At 38.4% G+C, this 23,653-nt stretch overlaps 1 protein-coding gene across 5 annotated transcripts in view; it reads right to left on the bottom strand.

Moving 5' to 3' along the window:
• Positions 1–23,653, bottom strand: part of LOC141905831 (uncharacterized) — a 270,857-nt gene that overhangs the window by 224,334 nt on the left and 22,870 nt on the right. For all 5 annotated transcript variants that reach the window (XM_074794884.1, XM_074794885.1, XM_074794888.1 and 2 more), the window contains exons 5-6: positions 23,218–23,334; positions 20,695–20,865 (exon numbers count right to left, since the gene is read on the bottom strand). In XM_074794884.1, the coding sequence (XP_074650985.1) occupies positions 20,695–20,865; positions 23,218–23,334 (288 nt within the window). The remainder of the gene's footprint in view (positions 1–20,694; positions 20,866–23,217; positions 23,335–23,653) is intronic.

Raw genomic sequence — 23,653 nt, 5'->3', positions numbered from 1 at the left:
ATACGTAAAGACTATAAGTTAAAACATCTTGATATTTAAAAAAACCTATTTCTACCTATGAATGAATACTGATGACACCCACTCACGTGGTTATTACTAATCGTAAAGTAGAAATGGTTGTCATGGCAACCGAATCAACAATGTAAAAAGGGCACCAAAATGTTCTGTATCTACAATCTCCAAAGATTCAGAAAATGTTTGGTGACAAGCTCTAACATGAAATTTTCACTCGGGACATATGCTCCTGGATTTTTATGACAGAGCTAATAATAATCAAATATCAAGACTATAAGTTAAAACTTGTTGATATTTTCCCCTATGAATGAGTACTGATGAGGCAACCCCACAATAACAGTCTGTTTGCAGTAACCTGACCGATCCGACTTCGAACGTATCGAATGAAAACTTTTTCCTGGGATTCAATATAATAATTTCATTTTTGATAAAATGGCCAACCGACCCACTGGCAATGTATGAGCTTCGTATGTTTGAAGTCAAGTGTGCGAAAACACGCCTCGAGGTGTGGCATAGTTTAGGTTTTCCGGGAAACTGACAGTGTTCCAGTAAGCTGGCATTCATTCTTAGTGACTATATCAGAGCGGGTAATGGTATATTTAATGTACTGTTTCATTTTGAACACAAACATGACGCTCCAGGCGAAGTCATAATTTTAGAATCATTCTTGAAATCTAGGCTATTAGACAAATCTCCCGTGTACAAAGCAGATTTGTGATATTGTTTCCAAGTAAAAAAAGGAAATAAATTTGTTTTCTTTTTGCCCAAAAATTTTGCAAAAAAATTGTCTACCTACCTAACGCCTTATCCTCAAAACTTGAGTCGGTGTTACAGCAAAGAGACAATTATTTTGGGATGGCCTGGCACTTAAGATCGCTGATGATTGCGTGATAATAGCCTGATCAAAAATACCTGTCTCAAGTATCAAAGATCCCTTTCCATAGAATACCCATCATAAATTTCAACAAGGTGCCCATGGGCACAGTTAGATTCAGCGCAGAAGTAAGTGAATTGAAGGAGTTAATTATATCCACCATACTATACCATACATTGGTTTAGTAAGGTGCTCTATCGGCTAATACTTGACATAAAAGGGAATGCAAGTTATAAAACGTAGTAACTTGAGGATTTATGGTTCATCCTTAGCCCAAATAACCAATAACGAAAACTGTACAAAAATAGTTATAGACAAAGTTATAAACAAACTTAAAATACCTCCAAACGAAAAAGTGACAGCCAACGACATTGAAATCGCCCATCGACTTCGTAGTGATAGATCTTCGGATGAACCACCCGGAATAATTGTGAGATTTTAAGTCAGAAAAGTCCGAGATAGAGTACTTCTTCACAGGAAAAAACTCAAAGGCACTGGTTACGTTGTGCAAGAAGACTTAGCTCCGGAATTAATCAAACTACAAAGTGCAGCTTATAAAAGTGGTAAATACGACACAGTATTTGCCTCGCATGGTAAAATATTCGGTGTTAAAAATGGAACGAAAACAAAATGTTTATGGTCGATAAATTTGAATAATCTGTTTAAGTTTTTCTTTTTCAACAGACTGAAATTGATTCATCAACTATAAACATATTTTAGTCAACTAAATAATTATATATTTAGGCCACTATTAAGTCATGATGTCTGCCTCATGCTACAAAATATTATAAACGTTACATGTAATATGTATTGGTTATATCATCATAGTATATATATTTGTTTCGCCTGCTTCTAAAGTTACTCTCATATTAGAGTAACCGTTCATAAGTCGTGGCTTAGGTGTTATCGAATCAACATTTTATTTGAATCCATTACCATAAAATCCATAGCCATTGAATCCGTAATCTCATTTTGGTATTGATTGAAACTTTGCTAGCTAGTATTTCCTACAACGTAAACCTATTCATAGTTGATTTATTCAACTATTCACCACACTGTAAGCGATATTAATCGCTCTCTGCTGTTTTTTTGTTTTTTTTGTATCTGTATCATTTAATTCAAATTTGGTTGAATTCATAAGCATTTTTTTCTCTCTTTAAATTAATTGCTATTCATATTTTTTACTTTGATTATAATTTACAATTTTGATAATAATTACTACTATTATGATAATAATTATTATAATCATTATTATTTGCTATCTTTTTTCATTTAAATGTGTCTTGGTAACACTGATTTCTTTATACTAGAAAAGCATGCACAGGATAAGGATTTATTTTCTAGCTCGATTATTGATAATGAATTCACACTTAATAGTGACCAATGTCCCTACATAGCTCCTGATGACATAGCTCAACTTACTTCCTATTAGTCCTGGTAAAAATCTCAATATACTTCAATTGAACATGCATAGTCTCCATTCTAAACTTGATAAACTAAAATAATCATGATAATTTCAAGTCGACAAATAACATAGAGCATTATCATTATCTGTGAAACCTTCTTGATTGACAAAAACGTATCATTGTGCAAAATACCAGATTACCAGTTAGTAGATAATCATAGGCTTAATCTTTCCAGAGGGGGTGTTGCAATTTATGTGAATAACGACATATCTTTTAACCGAAGATCAGACCTTGATATATTTGAAGAAGGAAAGTTTGAGTCCTGCTTCATTGAAATTAATCCATATCTTAAATTGAACAAAAAAATTATTGTAGGCGAAATGTAGAGAGTCCCTGGCAAAAGTGAAAGTGATTTTCGTACTACGTATGGAAAACTGATGACTACAATTAATCAGGAAAAATCTGAAGTGATTATTGGTGTGGACCAAAATCTGGATTTTATCAAAATTAATTGTCATAAAAACACTGCCAAGTTCTTAGATATTCACTTGAGTAACAATCTATGTCCTTCGATTCTTAGGCCGACTAGAATCACTCACTCAACTGCTACACTTATAGACAATGTTTATCTATCTCCTCAGTTAATCACTAAACAAAAAAGTGCCTTTATGTTAACTCATATTTCTGACCATTTACCTTGCTTTGTATCTATCAATGATTATGAAAAACCTCAATCTAAAGAATCGTATACTAGGAATTTTAATGATAGGAATATTCAATAAATTAATTCTTCTCTTTCTTCAGTTGACTGGTCACATTTGGATAGGCTTAGTTGCAATGATTGTTATGATTATATAATGACCAATATAACAGCAATAATAGATAATATTTCTCCTGAAGTCAAAACTGGTAAGCACAAAAAAATCAGAGAACCATGGCTAACAGACTCGATCCTTAAAGCTTCAAAAAAATGTGATAAAATGTATAAAAAAGTAATAACACTTGATAAATCTGGTAAAAGGTTTCAAAACTTTAGTGCATATCGCAATCAATTGAATAATATTAAAAGCGTCAAAAAACAACTTTTATAGTCAAAGAATAGCTTCTTTTGGAAAAAATAGTCGCAAAATGTGGGAATTCATAAAAGAGATGATTGGAAAATCAGATGATAAAACTTCGGTTACAAATAGTATCATTATTGATGGCAAACAAATTCAGGAAAAATATCTAATTAGTAATGAATTCAACACTTCTCCACTATTGGAAAAAAATGCGCAGAAGCAGTACCAGCAACTGATCAAAATTTTATGAATTACTTACCACCAAAAAATGAAAACCTTATCTTTCTCAATCCAACAAACAATGAAGAAATATTTAAAATTACAAATGAACTCGCACTTAAACTAAGTAAAGGACCGGATGTTTTAAGTAATAAACTATTAAAGCAAATTGCTAATACCATTATAAATCCTCTTACCATTCTTTGCAATAAATCGTTACAAGAAGGTATTTTCCCAGAGAGGATGAAAATTGCTTAAGTTATCCCTCTTTATAAATCTGGTAACAAACATATTCTAAATAATTATCGCCCTATTTCCTTGCTGCCTGTTCTCTCGAAGATATAAGAAAAACTAGTACATAAGAGGCTTTATAATTTTCTTGTTGCGAACTATATTCTAAATGCCAGTCAATATGGATTCCGGCCGAATCACTCAACTACTGATGCAATAACAGAATTTACAGGAAATACAATCAAAAGTTAGGATCACAAATTATATTCAATCGATTTATACTTAGACTTATCTAAGGCTTTTGATAGTCTAGATATAAGTACACTTCTATGCAAACTACAACATTACGGAATTAAAGGACATGCCTATCATTGGTTTGAAAGCTATTTCAACAATAGGAAAATGTTTGTTAATTTCAATGATACTTGTTCTTCATGTAATTCTCATATGGAGTACCTCAAGGTTCCATACTTGGGCCATTATTGTTCCTAATTCATATTAACGACCTTCAGTATAACCTAAAACATACTAGAGCTATTTCTTATGCAGATGACACTAATTTATCATTATCTAATAGAAATCTTAATAAACTTATACAAAATCTTAAAATTGATTTGAGTCTCATCGTCAATTGGTGTTCTGACCCAAAGCCGTATTATACTACTGCTTACTATAGATAAGCGACTCTTTTGTATAGTGTACATAATAAGAAATTCTAGTGCAGAACAATCTTTTCGTTTCATTTAACACATTTACCTCAAGTCTATATATAAGCTATGTATATTCTGTAACATGTTAGTGTGTACTCGAAATACACTGTGTACATTACTTCAGTTGTTCATTGTGTTTCGATTAATGTTGGATGATTTCCGTCCTGTCGTCGACAATTGGTTTAAATAGTAATAAATTAACATTAAATCTAGATAAAACAAAATGTTTATTATTTCAGCCAGACGGTAAAAAAGTTGATCGAGATATAATTATTACCATTGGTAACACAGATTTGAAACTTTCATCTGCTTGTAAATTTTTAGGCCTGCAAATTGATGTCAGCCTGAAATGACATCTTCATATCAAACAACTTATCAACAAACTGAATAAGAATCTTTATTTATTAAGGTGCGTTAAGAATATATCACCAAATAAAACAAAAAGATCAATCTATTTTGCTTATATTCATAGTCACCTAAATTATGCACTTTTTGTATGGGGACCTCTTTTATATGCACAGCAAAAAATTGTATTTTCAAAATTCAAAAAAAGCTGTTATGTTAATGGATAATGCTAGTTATAATGCAAAAACTGGACCCATTTTTGAAAAACATAAAATCCTGAAATTCCATGATATAATTATTTTGGAATTATTAAAATTCATTTTCATAAACAATTACCTCAGCCCATTTTTTATTTATTTCAAACAAGCTCCTTATACCATAATTACAACACCAGAAATAGAAATTATACTGGAGTTCAAAACCATACTTCTAAGCTTTTCCATCACTCATTTCTAGCACAGGTACCAATTCTTTGGCAAAATTCTCCTAATAGACTGCGAAATTCCAACAGCCTAAATTCATTCATAACAATATACAAACAATTTACCTTTGAAAACTACTGATTATATCTATTAAATATTTAATTCCTTTGCCTGTTTTCCTGCATTGACAGTTTTGTAACTGGTTTAAAATCAAAATCATTCCCTTTATTCATGATGTAATTGGATTATGAGCATTATTTGTAGTGTTATTATCTATCGTTAGTATTACTATCAGTGTTATAATAAATGTTATCATCAATGATATTTATAGTGTGGTTATCATTAGTAGTATCATTTGTTATTAGAATTATTATCAGTGTCTTTATTAGTGTAATTATTAGTTTCCTTATTTGTTATTAGTGTTATCACTGTGTTATTATTAGCGTTAACATTAGTTTTATTATTGTTATTATTAGTGTTATTATGTGCACGATAATCAGATTTTCTTTTGTTTTTTTTTTTTGTTATTTTGCGTGCTGTGTATTTTTTTTCTTTTCTATTATTATCATTTTTTTTTTAATTTTATCATCATTTTTTTCTCATTATTATTATCATTTATTATCATTTTCATCAGTAACTTCATTAGTATTCTTATCATTATTATTACCATTAATATTGTAAGGATCTGATTTATCAGAACTGTTATATGTATATATCATAATGTATTGTCATTTTCATTAGTTATCAGGGTTCATCCCCTCTCTGAGTACAGCCTTGTTTGGCTTGGGATGAATCCTTGACACATTACTGTACATTAAGAATGATTTATATTTGCATATATTTGTATTCTCTTGACCTCAGTACTGGTATTTTGTGTCTAAATAAACTTCATTCAATCATTCAAAAGTATAAGGTAATTAGATTTTAAATTACAAACAGTTGTTTAAACAAGGAAGAGAAGGTACCACATTTTAAGAAGGCCTAATAGGTTTTTCAATGAAATACATATAATCATTATAAATTATGAGCCTCCCAATAAATTATAAGGTTTCGTTAAATCAAAAGCATCTCAGATGTCATATTCATATTTTTGTTGCTGAAGCTGAAATCAAATCTAGCTGAATCGGGATATGAGAACGTATTCTAAATTCCTTACAAACTCTGTCCGGATTTTCATGATTCAAAGCCAAGACCTAAAAAAGACCTAAAAAATTGATACCTTGTCTCTCCACTCATTGCTGAGCTTAAAAGTTGACACAGCCGGCCACCTATCTACCCTGTACATTACTTTTTTAAACCATGATAAATGGTATTTTACAATATCAGACCCGGCAGTTTTAGAAATGAACTGATAAATATTGTAACGTTTTACAACTAAACAGATTCTTTCTGTGTGGTCAGGTTAGTAACAAGTTCGACATTCTGATGAATTGTCTATCTATTCTCACACTACAGTACACCAGTTCAGCATGAACAGTATGTAGGTTTGAGCGGTATTTATTCGCCAGAAAGAGGTGACAGTCAACGTTCACTCATAGTATCATTCTATCGGCGATGCACCGTATACCATGCCTTAAGGGATAGCGCGCGGATCGCGGCTACCCTACTACATAACCATCTCATCAGGAACCTTAGCATTAAGCAGTAGAGCAAAAAAGACGCAGTGGGTCAATAAAACCGATCCAACGCATAGGCTGGATCGTAGTGAGTAAGCCGCAGTTAACGATGTGTTCGAATTCAACTATATACTTCACCATATTGGTCGACCTGTATGGTGCTTTTAATACGAATTAGAAGTGTTTAAAATTCATCTGCATATCGATACAAATGTTTTTTTCGTCAAGATAATCCTGAGCGTATGCATAATTAATTAGGGTTTTCTGTTTCTTCACAGAAAACCCTATTGAAATTCGCGTGATTATTATTAGGGTTTCTGTTGCCTCGGCAGAAACCCTATTGGATTCCTGCTGATTATTATTTTAACATATTTTCCACTGAGTTTCGTGGAAATCATCTTCTATTAGATTTGACTACTAACAACTTTTAAACGAAATGTTAAACTCTGATAATAATATAACAGTCTCTTGCTGCGCGTAGTTTCTATGGATGTACTGTGCTTCCTATTTTAAACTTGAAGTAACTTAAAGATAACACCGGTGGAAATAGCAATCATCAATCATGGCGCGAAAGAAATAAATAAAGAAGGAAGGCTCCGAGAATATCCAAATCACAGGTTACTGTGAATAACTGGGGTTCGACCATTCAAGTTAAAAATGTACTTCCTTGTTTGTGAAGTAAGTTTATTCATACTGTTATTAAAAGCAGTTCCTTTAAAACATTCTATTATAGTATAGTTTTGTTCGTGGATATCAATGCTTCGAAAAATCAACAGCGGTTTATTTATTTATTGTACCGGTACGCGTTTTTCTTAATTGAATTGAATTGGTTCGGTCCAAAAGGCGGGTCATACTAGTTAGCGTCAGAAAATGTCAGCGTCGGTGACACCTTGTTATCGTCGATATTAAACAGTCTAAAGTCAGTTTATACATCACATACATTACAAATTGGAGGTCCCTTGTACATGTACATCAAATCGTGACGCAGCGGCGATGGTAATGTCATAGAAGAACAAAGTCAGTTGAAAATACCTACCCACTGCACCGATAAAGAATGATTGCTAGCCAGAGACCAGTGACAGTCACTAATGGGGAGTGATGGTACCGTTCGTGATTATGTTTTTATAATGGTTATTGGACGTCAATTTCATATGTGAATTGTAGTCCCCATCTGATCGCTTGACACGTAAGACTGACTTGTCACTCCTCTACTAATAGTAACACTATAAGGCCTTCCCTCCTGCATAGTTTACCCTATAGGCCAAATTTGTGCTTTGGGCCAAATTCGGTTTTCTTATCTAGTCGATTTTTTTCGGAACCAATAACAACCGAATATGCGCTTAAACTGTCACTAGCGAATGGTAAAAACACTGTAGCTTCGTTCTTCTCGATGTTATTTCCCCCAAAACCTGGCACATTAGTACTTTGCGCGTAGTAGCACATGCGCGTAGTAGCACATGTGAGTCAACATATCCATGTTGTGAGTTGACCCCTAGGTGGCACTCTTCCAAAAAACGGAATGTGACGAACTGAGTTCGTGTGAAATCTTTGCTCGCATCCCTGAACGACATTCTATCCAGAAAGGCAGAAACCCGTTATCGCTGCTTGCAGCTATATTTATCATTTTTTCCCTTTTCCACACAGTTTTTGTTAAAAGTGTAAAGGCTTCCTTACATTACCGCTGTGGCAAATACAATCCGTATGATATCCTTCATCTCCAGATACTGCATGGGAATTTTGATAAATCCACGTTATAAAGGCACTGTCGAGCCGTAAACATCGGAAATTTGGCTCTGTTCAATTAGTAGCCATGTTGTGTTTTCTTTCCGACATTTCTCTCTTCTTTTTGAGGAAGAGCAAACGAATCATTCCCTCTCTTCTCCACAATCAATTTCAAAGTCAATTTTATGAATTTATTGCTCAGCGGGTCCGAGTCCAAGAGTTTACGAGTCCGGCGTTCACGTGTCTGACAGGTTTACGGGCATTTGTTTGTTACCTCTTTAATATTTTTGATTTCTTGTTATTCCGGTTATTTCATTTAAGTATTTTGCTGATCAGTTCATGTAACCAAAAGCGTCAATAAACAGATTTTGAATTGATCAAGTTTAAATCAAGGTCGTTGAGTCGCGGATGCCTACTAGAATTACGTTCGTCTCAGAGAGAAAACAAACGACAGAAAAGTATCAGGTGATTATCAATAGCCTACTATGGTACACACAGTTGACAAACAGTGTTAGGCCTGTGCCGGTTGGTGCCTACTGGGACTTAATATACTGGTTGGTCAGTTGGTTCGGTTGTGAAGTGTGGAAGCTAAAGAAAGCCTACCAGTATTTATTTGTCTATAGGCCTATTATATAGTGGCCAATACCATTTTTAGTACGTAGTTGTTACTTGTACGTGACTACGGTGATCTCCATAGTTAACCGTACGTGAGTTCCATACTAACACCGTATGTGAGTTCCTAGTAGCCAATACCATTTTAAGTACGAAGTTGTTACCCGTACATGACTGTACACGGTGATCTCCACAGGTTAACCGTACGTGAGTTCCCTAATAACGCCGTATGTGAGTTCCTAGTAGCCAATACCATTTAAGCACGAAGTTGTTACCCGTACCTAACTGTACGGTGATCTCCACAGATTAATCGCACGTGAGTTGCCTACTAACGCCGTACGTGAGTTCCTAGTAGCCATTACCATTTTAAGTACGAAGTTGTTACCCGTACATGACTGTACGGTGATGATCCACAGGTTAACCGTATGTGAGTTCCCTAAAAATGCCATACGTGAGTTCCTATAATCTGCAAACGCGCATGCGTGAAAGAATAGAGTTTGGGTTAGGTGAGGCTAGGCTATTTGTAAATCAAATTTCATCCACCCTGCAGTTACGTTCTGTGGCACAGTGGGTAAATCACTGGACTACAACTGGATTTTTTTTTCGTTTGGTTTCGAATCCCAATATTGCAAGTCTGAGCGTCAACATACTCACATACGGCTAACCTGTAGAAATTACCGTACAGTCACGTACAGGTAACAACAGCGTTTTAAGTGAGTACGTTTTAAGTGAGTACGACAAGCCTACCATGCCTATGTACTACAAACACAACTTTTACCCTCTCGTCGGCCTCGGCCCTACAGTGATGTTACTATAACTGGTGCAATTATAACATGGATAGGATTTGGTCAGGACTAGCCTAAAGTCTAATTCAGTGTACTAATTCACTCTAATTCACTCATGTACTAATTCACTCGATAGGCCTATTTTTAAAACAATACAGTGAAGTATTCACACGCAGAAAGGCTAATTGATTTGAGCCACGTGATTAAATTTGGCCAGGCCTTCTCTGACCTGCTGACATTAATAGTCAAACCAAAACGTTCATGTGGTCACGGCTTGTAATCATTGTAGGCCTGTACGTTTTGCTGTTCATAGGTTTGGTATACAGATTTCTCCATTCTTGACTGATAAGTGTACCGTACAGCTGTACGCATTATACAATTGTTCCAATGGGAATAGGGCCTATTGATTGGGCTTATTATTTCCTGCTTTAGAATACTGAAATAAGCCTAACGTTCATTCAAATATCCAACATCGGTGAAAGTTTGATTATTGTATACATGTACTGTAGGTTTTCATGTTGTATGAATATTTTGCAGTTCAAATGGGTATGATGCTGATTCCAATGTCAAACGCATGAAGTTAGATGGTCAAGGACAGTCAACACCAAGATATCTCTCTTCGACCGATGTTGCACCATAGAAGTACTGATTCCTTCAACTCAAGCAAAGTGATTCAACACGATCGACATAACACTAGAATAGGTTTACAAGACAAGTAAGACAAGTTGATAAAACACAAGTTATGCTTGATTCTCGGGTTCAAATTTAATTCAAATTCAAATTTATTTTATTACATCATATTTACAAAGCATATCACTGGTTCATAGAGTAATAAAAATTAGGACAGAAAAAATATTATTACCGTATTTTCAAAAAGGCAATAAATTTCTATAACTAAATGAACATTATTTTTCTAATAACTCAGATCAAGAGTGAATATCCCGTTTATTAGGAAACACACGCAACTAGTGGAATAGGTTTGATTTACACACATGTTGCAGGTATCAATTGTTTATCACTATAGAATTTGTAATCCATAAAAGCCAAAATCAACATCAGCCGGAAACCCAGACCAAATCAATTCATAATTTATTGATTGCATCTACACTACAATATACGTAATTATTCAAATATTTCAATAAAAACATTAACTTCTTAAATCTATTCTAAATCATAATTCGTTTTTATCTGTAAATTCACTCAATCTATCGACTCAGCAGGTGCTTAAGATGAGTTCTTAATAGGACATATCCATTTTTAAGCATGGTGATAATACAGTATCATGATGTTTGAAAGCCAAAATAAATGCCTGGTCAAATAAATTCGTATTTGTTGATTGTACGTCCGCGTATTTTCGGTTTCAAAGCTAAATCATATTTGACGTTTACACAGTGGTTGCATATTAGGTTCGAATCTGTCAATGCATTTTATTCTATGTATCGGCATTTTTAAATTTTTTCAAACAAATCTTTTTTATTAAGAGAATATCCTTTATCTAAAGATTAATGGCTTCGTTGATTTTGGTGAGCTTAACGTGTTACTAAAACGAGGGGGCTATCATCACTATGCCGCGCATCGACATGCAATTTTCAGCACGTTACCAATTTAATATGGAAATACTAAGTTATTCTACTATTCAACACCCCCTGGTGACCATATGCAAAACCCAATGACCTTAAAACTCACCACAATTGTAGTACATGTCATGAAATACAACTTTGCAATTGAACATGGTAACAAAACATGCCTAGGTACCAATCTAATGAGGAAATACTAAGCTATTCTACTATTCAACGCCCCTGGTGACAATATGGAATAACAAATGTCCTTAAAACTCACCAAAATCATGGAAGATGTCATGAGCTACAACTTTGCAATTGATTGTGGTAACAAAATATGCATAGGTACAAATATAATATAGAAATACTAAGTTATTGTATTATTCAACGCCCCCTGGTGGCCACATACAAAATCCAATGACCTTGAAACTCACCATAATCATAGAACACGTTACGGGCTACAACTTTCCAATTGAATATAGAAACACAATATGCTTAGGTATCAATTTAATGTGGAAAAACTTTTTCCCACCTACGAATGAGTACTGATGACACCAAGATTGCCGCTTATTGCGTCATAATTGGCTGATCAAAAATGCCTGTCTCAGGAATAAAACATCCTTTTCCAAAGAATACCCATCACAAATTGCAATGAGAAATAGCAAACCAGTACGAAGCTACAGGACCTAGAATTCTGGCCAAAATTGACATTTTAGGGCACTAAAAAGGTCATAGGACGGCCATCTTCAGTCAGATCAACCCAATTTTTCCTATGCTGATTGGCCCATGGTAGATTCAAATATAAACTAAAGGTCAAAGCGACTTCAAAATTTCCCTCGAAAACTTCCAAAATGTGTAAAAAGTGCTGATTTTGGCGAACAACAATGGCTGCCAGTAGGCCATCTTGAATCTGACAGGGCCAGTTTTTGGACTGACAATGTGTCTAGGTTAGATACATGTACAAACCAAATATCAAGACGTAACCTTGAAGCGTCTTCAAAACTTCCCAAAATAACTGGATACGGACGGACGGACGAACGCTACGACAGACGACGGACGAAAAGTGAACGCAATAGCCCGCTGGGAATAAAGTCCCAACTGGGCTAAAAATAGTAAGCCATGTTTGACGGTGTCATGGAATCAAAGTTTGCGGCCAGTTTGTCATCTTTGATGGTATTAAAACCTACACCAATCTTGAATGCAGACGAGGTACAGCAAAAAATTACAATTTTGTTCAAAAATTGGTATTTACGAGGAATACTTACCTGGGAAAATACACTATAGCCATATTGCTTTTGGCTAGGCAGATAACGCCCGAATCGACTTTTGGTAGGGGCGCCGTAACATAGCGCCATCTGGCGAGACGCCATCATCTTTTTGCGCCAATAATCCCTCAATCGCCTGGGGGACGGCTGGGTGGGAATACCCGTGTATTTTCCCAGGTAAGTATTCCTCGTAAATACAAATTTTTGAACAAAATTGTAATATTTACTTCGAATACATTCCCTGGGAAAATACACTATAGCCAGAATCCCAAAGAATGGAGGAGGGAGGCGACCAAAAGTCGATTTAAATTCACTACACTTACACTCACCCTAAAACTCTCTGCAGAAAACCGCAACAAACCCCAGGTGAGCCAGTGGGAAACCAAAAATCAGGGAGCTACCGTGACCCTGCTACGTTTGAGTCGAAAAAAAGGAAATCAAACAACCCAGTGTCAACTGACTCCCGGATACCTTAGTAAGGCACTGACTGCCATTACCTCGATATTAACCTAAACCAGTAGGTAAATAAATTGCCCATGGGCAAAGTGTGGTTTACCTTGAAAGCTAGAGGTTGTTTGGAGTAAGGGCATTGCTTGAAAAATCTTTTTAATTCGTGACTTCAAAGATCCACAGTTTATATTGTATTTTATCTTTCCTAAAGAATTATTTTGTAGTCAAATAAGACCAAAGATATACATTTGTTTGCGGTCCACGTCTAAAAGTTTGTAGGGTACAGGTAGGCACGGCAGGGAAACTATTTTATATTTTCAAAAAAATATGTTTAATATAATATGAAAAAATATTCAAATAAGGCCATCCCAAAATAATTGTCTGTTTGCTGCAACACCGACTCAACTTTTCAGGATGAGTCGGTAGGTAGGTAGAATTTTTTTTTTGCAAAATTTTTGGGCAAAAAAAAAACAAATTTTTCACCTTTGGGCTTTTTTACATGAAAACAATATCGCAAAAAATCATCTACGTTGCGCACAGGAAATTTGTCTAATAGCGTAGATTTCAAGAATTATTCTAAAATTATAACTTCGTCCAGAGCGTCATCTCTGTCTTAAAAATGAAACGGTACATTGAATATGTGCGCGCTTTCACGTTACCAGCTATTCAGTCACTTTAGTCACTATTAGAATGAATGGCAGCTTATTGGAACACTGCCAGTTTCCTGGAAACTTAAACTAGGCCACATGTCAAGGCATGTTTTCACACCATGCACACTAGAATTCAAACATACGTAGCTCATAGTCGGTCGGCTGTTTTTATCAAAAATAAAATTTATTTCAATGAATCCTAGAAAAAAGTTTTCACTCGGTACCTCTGAAGTCAGGTTGGTCGGGTTACGGCAAACAGACCATTATTTTGGGATGGCCTAAAATTCATCACATATCAGAGGGTGGCTGAATATTGGGTCTTGGAAACCTCTTCCAATGTTGGCCACGGAAGCTAAAATATCGGTGGTACAGAAGAAATCGGCTATTAGATCGTTTTAAGTCCTGGAATTTACCACTACAATATTCAGACCTCGACAGACCTTTTATTTTGCTGCTTAGTATTTTCAGGTCACAAGAAATTACAATTTATTACAAATTCTATCGAACAGAAAACACAGCGCTCATCTTCTGCTATGATTATTCAGCCTATTTTCATATCAAACGTTCACGCGTTACAGCATCACCGTAGTGTACTGTACGAGCTTGTGTGTGTGTGTGTGTGTGTGTGTGTGTGTGTGTGTGTGTGGTGTAGCACTCCGCGTGCATGTGGAGGCCTCGTGTAAGTGAATATTCGCTTACACCTCAATGTCAATCAAAACAATCACCGGGTATTAAAATGAAACAATACCTATGGCAGATGAGTGAAATAATTACATCCTCACCAGCAATGAGCATTTGAAATCGGCACGTATACGGCACCTAGTCCAATGAAACGTACACCATTCTATGGCTTTCCCATAATTTTAGTAGCGCCGGAATTCCCCGTATATCCAAAAAACAATCCCATTTGTTCGTAGAGACAACGCCCCCCCAATCGAGGTCATTGCAATTTTATACGCGAGAGCTAAGAATTTTCCCGCCAAAAACAGTTTTTCGTAGAATTTTAACTCAGTTGACCATGTCATCGACGGAGGTTCGCCATGTCTTCAATCGCATCGATTATACGTCTTTTAAGCCGAGAACCAATGAAACAAATGCTCACATAAAAAAACGTACCGCGATTTTACATGAATTGGCTCAATGCCAACATCATATCGCTGACAAAGGTAAACCAAAAACTTAACTCTAGACGCAGCCTTGCCCAGGCTATATAAATGAAATCATGATTCATGTCTAAACTCAATACCTATAACAAAAGGGACCCTTACCACTAACTGTCTTAAGGTAACCTAGGCCCTGTAAAAGATGCCCACAACTTATATACATCAACTTTCTTATAGTTGAATACAGAAGAAACCCTTTAATCCCCAGGACCTGGTTTAAAAAGGTCTAACTGGGCCTGATGTTTTTTGGGTTTTTGTACGCTTATTCGTTGTGCAGTAACAATTGGACCCAACGTGGACAGTGAGCCTAACTGTCCAGAAACGTCCTTCAAATAAAATGACGAGAAGGTAGATGGAGACGTCCAGAAGGCTGAACGACAAACCTGTTCCAAGGAAGCCCCCGTGAATAATGACCAGGATGTGGCTAATGCCCTCACCTGATGAGAATGTATCCCGAGCGGAGCCTGGGCCCCCTGAGAATGCAGAGTTTCTTTAATTAAAGATACAATCCATCTAGCGATTGTGTCCCTTGAGATATCTCTCTTATCCCCTTGTCGGAGAGGAATAAAGAGCCTCTCCCTATCTTGTCTGTGGGGAAGTGTCCTCTCTAGGTACTCCTTTAAAGCTCTTACTGGACAGAGCGACGTATCAGGAAGATCGTGAGATACCCTATGCGTCAAAGCCTCGATCTTCCAAGATCTGGCTGCTACGGAAGCCTTTTGATTCTTGGCAATGTAACTAAGACCAGGCCTTAAAATGACAAACCTATCTTGTGGACCAAAGGAAATATGACCCGGACGCATCGATAAAGCATGAACCTCCGAACGCCTCGCGGCCATTGCTAAGAACAGTAAGAACACCGTTTTCTTAGATAAGTCTGACAGGGTAGTATTGCGGATAGGCTCGAAGGGAGTGATCATAAGCGCTCTAAGAACCACTGTTAAGTCCCATGGCGGGATATCTGAAACCTGTTTGGGTCTCTTAACCCCAAAACCTGATATCAATTGAGCTATTTTCACATCCTCCGTCACTACAGGGACGCCCGCTGAACGAAAAGTATGCCCTATTGCTGATCTGGTTATAACCTGTCTATTCTTCTCTTCGAACAGGAAATAGAAAAAATCTATTAACTCTGACACAGAGGGGTGGAGAATCCACCGCTCTCCTATTACACCAATCGGAGTAACATTCCCATTTGGAATCGTACAATGCTCCGGTAGAGGGACGTTTGGATTCCACGATAAATCTGGCTGCCCCCGAAGAAATTCCTTGGTTTGAAAGCTGTCGCTTGACAATGGCCAGGCGTGTAGATTCAATTGGAATTGATTTGGGTGTTACTTGAACCGTCCCTGGGACAGTAACCCGGGGTAATTGGGCAGAGTGCGAGGGAAGTCCACCAGTAGATGCAGGAGTCTGACGAACCATGTCTGAGTCGGCCAACTGGGAGCCACTAAGACCACTTGACAGTTGACTGCCCCCTCTATCTTCTCCAACACTCGATTGAGTAGGGGAGTGGGGGGAAAGGCATAAGCCAGCAGGTTGTCCCAACTCAGAGATAGAGCGTCCACCCCCCACGCCAAGTCGTCTTGAAATGGGGACACAAACACCGGACACCTCGTGTTGAAGCGAGTGGCAAACAGGTCCACGTTCGGACTTCCCATCAGGGCCCGGACTTGATTGGCTACCCTGACTGCCAATGTCCACTCGGTGGCTACTGGCTTGTCTTGGCGAGACAGAGCGTCGGCCACCACATTCAGGATGCCCGCCAGGTGGGAAACCGAAAGAATCATCCCTTGAGCCTGTACCCAGGTCAGAATCTGAGCTGCTAAGTTGGATAATGTTGGGGACCTGGTCCCCACCTGGTTGAGCAAATAAGCCTTTACTGTGGAGTTGTCCGTTGACAGCCACACATGATGACCCCCTAACCTCCTTTTGAAGTGTTTGAAGGCCTTTTGAACCGCTAACAGTTCCAGGTGATTTATGTGGAGATGAGCCTCTGCTCGAGACCAGTTCCCGGCTTTCTGAAAACCTTCTACATGTGCTCCCCAGCCCTGATGGCTGGCATCCGTGAATAGATGAATCGGGGCCTTCAAGGGTGCTAGGGAGGTGCCTCTTGTCAAGTTCTGCGCGAGAGTCCACCACTCGAGGTCGGGGATTAGGTTCACTGGTGGTACCGGCAATAAGGTATCCCACTCTTCCCCTACCGATCTCCAAGCTTGCTTCCAGAATCTTTGAAGAGAACGGCTGTGTAAACGACCAAGCGGAACTACGAGTGCAACGGAACTCATCTGGCCCAAAACCTGGGACCAGGACCGAGCCGATCTGGGCGCCCCCGTCAGGAGACCGAGAACTGCCTCCCTCAGCTTCTGAACTCTGGCCTGTGCTGGTCTGACTAAGGCCTGCGTCAGGTCGAAGTGCATACCTAGGTACGTGAACCTTTGAGAGGGGCTCAACTGGGACTTCTCTAAATTCACTATGAAACCTAATTGACGGATCATGGCCAGTGTCTTGTCTAAGGCTTCCTTGCACTCTGCTTTCGAATTTGCCACAACCAGCCAATCGTCCAGGTAACAGAAAATGCGAACTCCCTTCGACTGAAGGTGTTTCTGAATCCTTTTGACAAGTTTGGTGTAGACCCAAGGGGCTGAACTCAGGCCGAAGGGCAGAGACCGAAAATGGTATGTTCTTCCCCTCCAATGAACTCTTAAATACTTTCTTGAGTTCCTGTGTATTGGTACTTGTAGGTATGCATCCCTCAGATCTATGGATGCTGCCCATTGGCCTGGCTCCAACCCCTGAATCACCTCCTTGGGTGTTGTTAGCTTGAATTTTGGAGCTATGATATAACGATTTAGAGCTGACAGATCTATTGCCGTCCTTAAGCCCCCAGATGATTTTGGGACGGTGAAAATTCTTGAATACCATCCCGGGGATCCTAGAGGGATTTCTTCCAGCGATCTTTTTAAAATCATCTCGTTGATCGCTGGCATAACGTGGGACTCCTGCCCCCACTTCGGCCTCATTTCCACCGGCTGATGAGATAGATGCGGTTTGTGAACGAATTTCAGTCGGTATCCTTTGGAAACGATCTTTGTAGCCCAAGTGTCACCAAATTTTTCTAGCCAGTGGGAAGAGGCGTCTTGAAGGCAAGAGCCCACTGGCCTGACATCTTCAACGGGAACCTGTGTTGGCGCGGCCACGAAAGGGTCGATTGAGGCCCCTACGTAATCTAGCCCTACCCCTTTGGGGATTGTCACTGTAAGAACTTTGAGAATAACTGACATAGTTCAAATTGTTATTGTTGTCGCTTTGAGCTCCCTTGGAGCTTGTCCAACCCGCTTTTTTGTAGCTTAATTTGCTGTTGACTTGAGATTGATTGTATCCGGGCTGATTTGCCGGTGAGTTTCTGTAGGTAGAGTTGCCGGCGTAATAACTAGGCTTTTTTGATGTCTTCCATGACTGCCTACCGGCCTTAGCCTGAGATTCTCTGATCTTGGTGGCTCCGCATCGGCGGATGCGCAGCATCCAGGGAAAACCCGTGAGGAATTGCCCAGCGGTGCTCTGTATAGAGCTACTTTCACCGGTTCTGGAAGTTTGGAGTCGGCCAACAAGCTATATCTATTGATCAAGGCTAGGTTAGCCTGGATCCTTATACCCAAAGGTACTTGGTGACACAACGCCTTGGCCATGGACTGTAGAATTCTCTCTATGGTCGCCACGTGTTCGGACATTGTCTCTGGATCCGGATTATCCTGGACTAGTTGAGACTTTACTTTTTCTAACTCGCCGTGCATGGCAACCAATGAAATGTCTTGGAAAGACGCGATTTGACAAATGCTACGAGCTAATTGGTTCAACGCTCCCATTGCTTGTTTTGGTAAAGTGTAGGAGGGCGGTAGTTTTTTGGGTAGTCCTATCGTGGTTGACCCATCGGAGTCTAACTCAAAGTGTGGTTTGAATCCGGGATCATCAGCACCTGGTGTGGCGTAATAATAAGTCTTGTACCCCGATATGGGAGGATACAACGGAGAGAAAAATTTTGAATCCTTCATGCCTGCCTCTAATGGAGGATAAGACCAAGTATTGTCTGTACGCTTACCACCCCACAGTGTCGTGTCCAAAGTCTCACGCCATTCTTCTCTATATGCAGAATGTGGTGCTAAAACTAACTCTTCGGTGTCATCGGATGGACTGAAGATTTTGGCGGCCGACCCTCTAGGCTGGGTTGTTTTAGGTTTGGCCTTGGTACCTTCGTACCGGGAGAAAACTTCTTTTACTAAGTCCTTGAATGGAATGTCTCCCGTCTCTTCCATTGTGGATGGTGACGGAGAGCACGATCTGTGCATGTCTCCGTCCCTGGATAGACCAGGATCTTCTGGATCACGAGATTTTTCCTCGTCAGAGAAATCGTTGACATCATCCAACACCAACCCATTTGTTGGGTTGCAGGACAGCCCTGTCGGCACTGATGGAGGCTTGGGGCCCGGGGGTTCCTTACATTTTAGTTGTTCCTTAAGGGAAGCGATCTCCTGCGAGAAAATCGCTAGCATATTCTTGATGTCACTAGAGTCAGACGGCTTATCAGCCGGTGATCTAGAACGTGAGCGACGACGTTGTTGCTTATGAGCACGCTTGTGCCTACGCCTGGTAGGTGACGGAGAATAGGTTCGACTTACTCTAGAACGGGACCTAGAACGAGACCTTGACCCAGAGCTGGGGTCAGACGGTGAACGACGTCGTTTTTTATTAGAGCGCTGGTGCCTACGTCTAGTAGGAGACGAAGAGTCGGACCGACTAAATCTCGATCGGGACCTGGACCTAGACACGGATCGTCCCGGATCATTGCCCTGTTTCCGAGTATCCGGGCATTCAGGTGTATCAACCTTGCCCGATGAGGACGCTGGGGTCTTAGAAGGTGTATCAACCTTGCCCAAACGTTTAAATCTCGGTCCCCTAGGGGAACTGGAGACGTCGTGATCCGACATGTTAAACCCTAAAATAAGCTGAAATGAAGGGTTAATTATTGATACGATTTTTAGTACAGATTATTAATTTTCGTGAATGATGAGACGGAAATCAATTACGTTGAATGATAATTATTAAATATATAAGGCGGGAGGAGCCGCTAAGAAAACAGCACGGCGCTCCCGCGAAACCGGAAGTAGAAAACCGGTGGCAAAATGTTGAAATGCGCATAAATTAAAAACGATCTCACCCGAAGTTCGACTTCTATTCCGAGATCAATCACTCTTATGTCTGTTTCTTATATCAATTAGAACGGATGTCCGATCCAACACGAAGAATTTTAACCGATTTACGAGCACTGCCGAAACACGTTCTCTAGAGAACAAGCGCCAAGCAAAAAGATGATGGCGTCTCGCCAGATGGCGCTATGTTACGGCGCCCCTACCAAAAGTCGATTCGGGCGTTATCTGCCTAGCCAAAAGCAATATGGCTATAGTGTATTTTCCCAGGGAATGTATTCGAAGTAAATATATCTATTGTCCAAGATTCATCGAAGGCAAAAAGGAAAATTTGGTTGATTCAAACCCTAGATTCCAATCACCGAACAATTAAAGCTGGTGTTACCTGTTTTTCATTGATGGTATCTTCAGATCGTTCATCCACTTTCTGTTGGAGTAAATTTTTCATTTCAGTCAATTTATTGACCTGACTGGCTAATGCTTTACGCCTATCTAGTTCTTCATGGTAATGAGTTTCGCTTTCTTTATACAAGTTTTCGGTCTTTTTCAGCTGATCCTAATACACAACAAAATCATTAGGATTTCATCAATTCTAAGCAGCATGATGAATGCTATCTAGTCGTACTAATCAACAATTAGAAACATCTCATTCTAGGTAACAATAGGCTAAATCTCAATAGAATGGAATCAGCAGATTTGACTGAAAACAAGTAGCCTTCTCAATGTGCCATCAAAATCAACCAGAATCATTACATAAATCTACTTTAGGCTAAAATGCAATTATGAGTGCGACAATGGCCGAACTGTTTATCTACCAAGAAACGTTTCCAGGAGGAATAACCATCTCAATACTACAAAACCGAGAATAATTATGTAACTCACACACCGGATCGACTTGTACACCGGAAAATACGGTATTCTGAATCCATACTAAAATAAATTGTCCATTGGCAAAGTGTGGTTTACCTTGAAAGCTAGAGTTTGTTTGGAGTAAGGGCATTGCTTGATAAGTCTTTTCAATTCGTGACTTCAAAGTTCTAGAAGTTTATATTGTATTTTATCTTAGTCAAATAAGACCAAAGATAAACATTTATTCATGGTCTACGTCCAAAATCAGGTAGGCGCGCGGCAGGGAAACTATTTTATATTTTCAAAAAAATATTTTTCACAATATGAAAAAATATTCAAAAGAAATTCATATGATGTCACATATCAGAGGGTGGCTGAATATTGAGTCTTGGAAACGAAACCTCTTCCAATGTATGGCCGCGGAAGCTAATACACAGGGACGTAGCATTAGATCGTTTTAAATCCTGGAATTTACCACTACACAATATTCAGACCTCGACCTATGCCTATAGTTTGCTGCTTAGTATTTTCAGGTCACAAGAAATTACAAATTATTATATATTCTATCAAACAGAAAACACAGCGCTCATCTACTACAACGATTATTCAGCCTGTTATCATACCAAACGTGCACGCGCCAAGCAGCGTTACAGCATCACCATATAGTAGTCTATGAGCGTGTGTTTGTGTGCACTAGCACTACCACGTTCGGAGGCCTTGTGTAGTGAACGTTCACTTCACTTCAATCTCAATCAACACAATCACCGGGTATTAAAATGAAACAATACCTATGGCGATATGTGAAATGATTATATTCTCACCGGCAATGAGCATTTAAAATTCGCACATATACCGCACCTAGTCCAATGAAACGTTCGCCATTAATGCCTCGAGGTCATTGCAATTTTAAACACAAGAGCTAAGAATTTTCCCCCCAAAAACTGTTTTTCGTCGAATTTAAACAAAGTTGACCATGTCATTGACGGAGGTTCGTCATGTCTTCAATCGCATTGATTATACGTCGTTTAACCCGAGAACCAATGAAAAAAATGCTCACATAAAAAAACGTACCGCGATTTTACATGAATTGGCTTAATGCCAACCTCATACTGCTGACAAAGGTAAACCAAAAATCTGGGCGATTGGAATTTATTGTTCGGGCAATCGGATGATGATGATAGTGAATTTGAATACGGATAGAATATGTACCAGGTATTAATAGACAGAACAGTTTATTGTGCTCGTTTAGTGCTATAGTTATGATGTGCACTTAGTGTGTTTTGATAAGGAGAACAAAATACAGGCAATTACGGGCATTATGTGACTATGAATGCGCTTAATCTGTGAACTAATCTGTGTCGATTGATTGTTTACTGTTTGTCATAATAACAGCCAATTATTAATTTGATATCATGTATCAAAATAATGAAGTTATAAAATAAAACGTACGAAATTGATTGAAAAAGTTTTATTTTTATTTTCATGAAGTTAACATCTGGTCTGCAACTCACTTGAACGCCCGTAGATGGTAGAAGCTATTGGTAGTCAATACTTCTAGTATTCTTCGGATCTTCGTTTTCATTTACCTAGACCTACCCTCAGACCCCATAATTAAGTCCCTCCTTCCAGTAATACATATATTGGATTGAATTGGTCGACAGCAGTGGAAAATTTCTATGACTCAAAAAGAATAACTCATTTTGGTGTATTTGACTACACATGCACATATGTTTAAATATGATTTGCTACAGACGATTTGTAGAGTGAACATTAAAGGTTACATGCATACACACATACATACTGCACTATAAGTATTTGTGTTCAATATTCATGTATAAGAAAATTCCACCCTTTAAACAAACACTGATGATTTCCTCCGCAATGTCAAGTATCTAGAACCAAAAGTCAGACTGATACCTTTTCCCCTACACATCAGCACTCTAGCCCGAGTTCCTTACTCCTCTAAGGATTCCTATCAGTAATAGTAATACTTTCTAACAATACCTGTCATCTAGGCACATATTCTCAATGATTATTAAAAGCCGCTGATTCCTCTTACCTTATAAGCATGAACTTCAGCCTTTAATGCCGTTATCATTGACTCCTTCTCAGACAAGATATTACTATCTTGCGCAACTTTATGCAATTCTTCCAACTGTTTTTTAGCAGACGACAACTGGAGCAAAGAGTATTAGAACATTTAATAAAGGGAAATCTCAACCTTCAACAGGGAGCACCTACTTATGGAAGCCCCTAGGTGACATACGGAATAATTTTTTCACAATTTCGACTTGTTAAGTCGAATTTCGACTTATCTCGAATTTCGTCTTGTTATCTCGAAATTTGACATAATAAGTAGAATTTATTATTTTGGGTGGCTGAATATTGGGTCTTGGAAACCTCTTCCAATGTTGGCCGTGGAAGCTAAAATACCGGTACAGAATCAGCTATAAGATCGTTTTAAATCCTGGAATTTACCAATACAATATTCAGAC

Source organism: Tubulanus polymorphus, chromosome 5, assembly GCF_964204645.1.
Source record: "Tubulanus polymorphus chromosome 5, tnTubPoly1.2, whole genome shotgun sequence".
In the NCBI taxonomy this organism is placed as follows: domain Eukaryota; kingdom Metazoa; phylum Nemertea; class Palaeonemertea; order Tubulaniformes; family Tubulanidae; genus Tubulanus; species Tubulanus polymorphus.
This window is presented reverse-complemented; position numbering and strand designations above follow the sequence as displayed.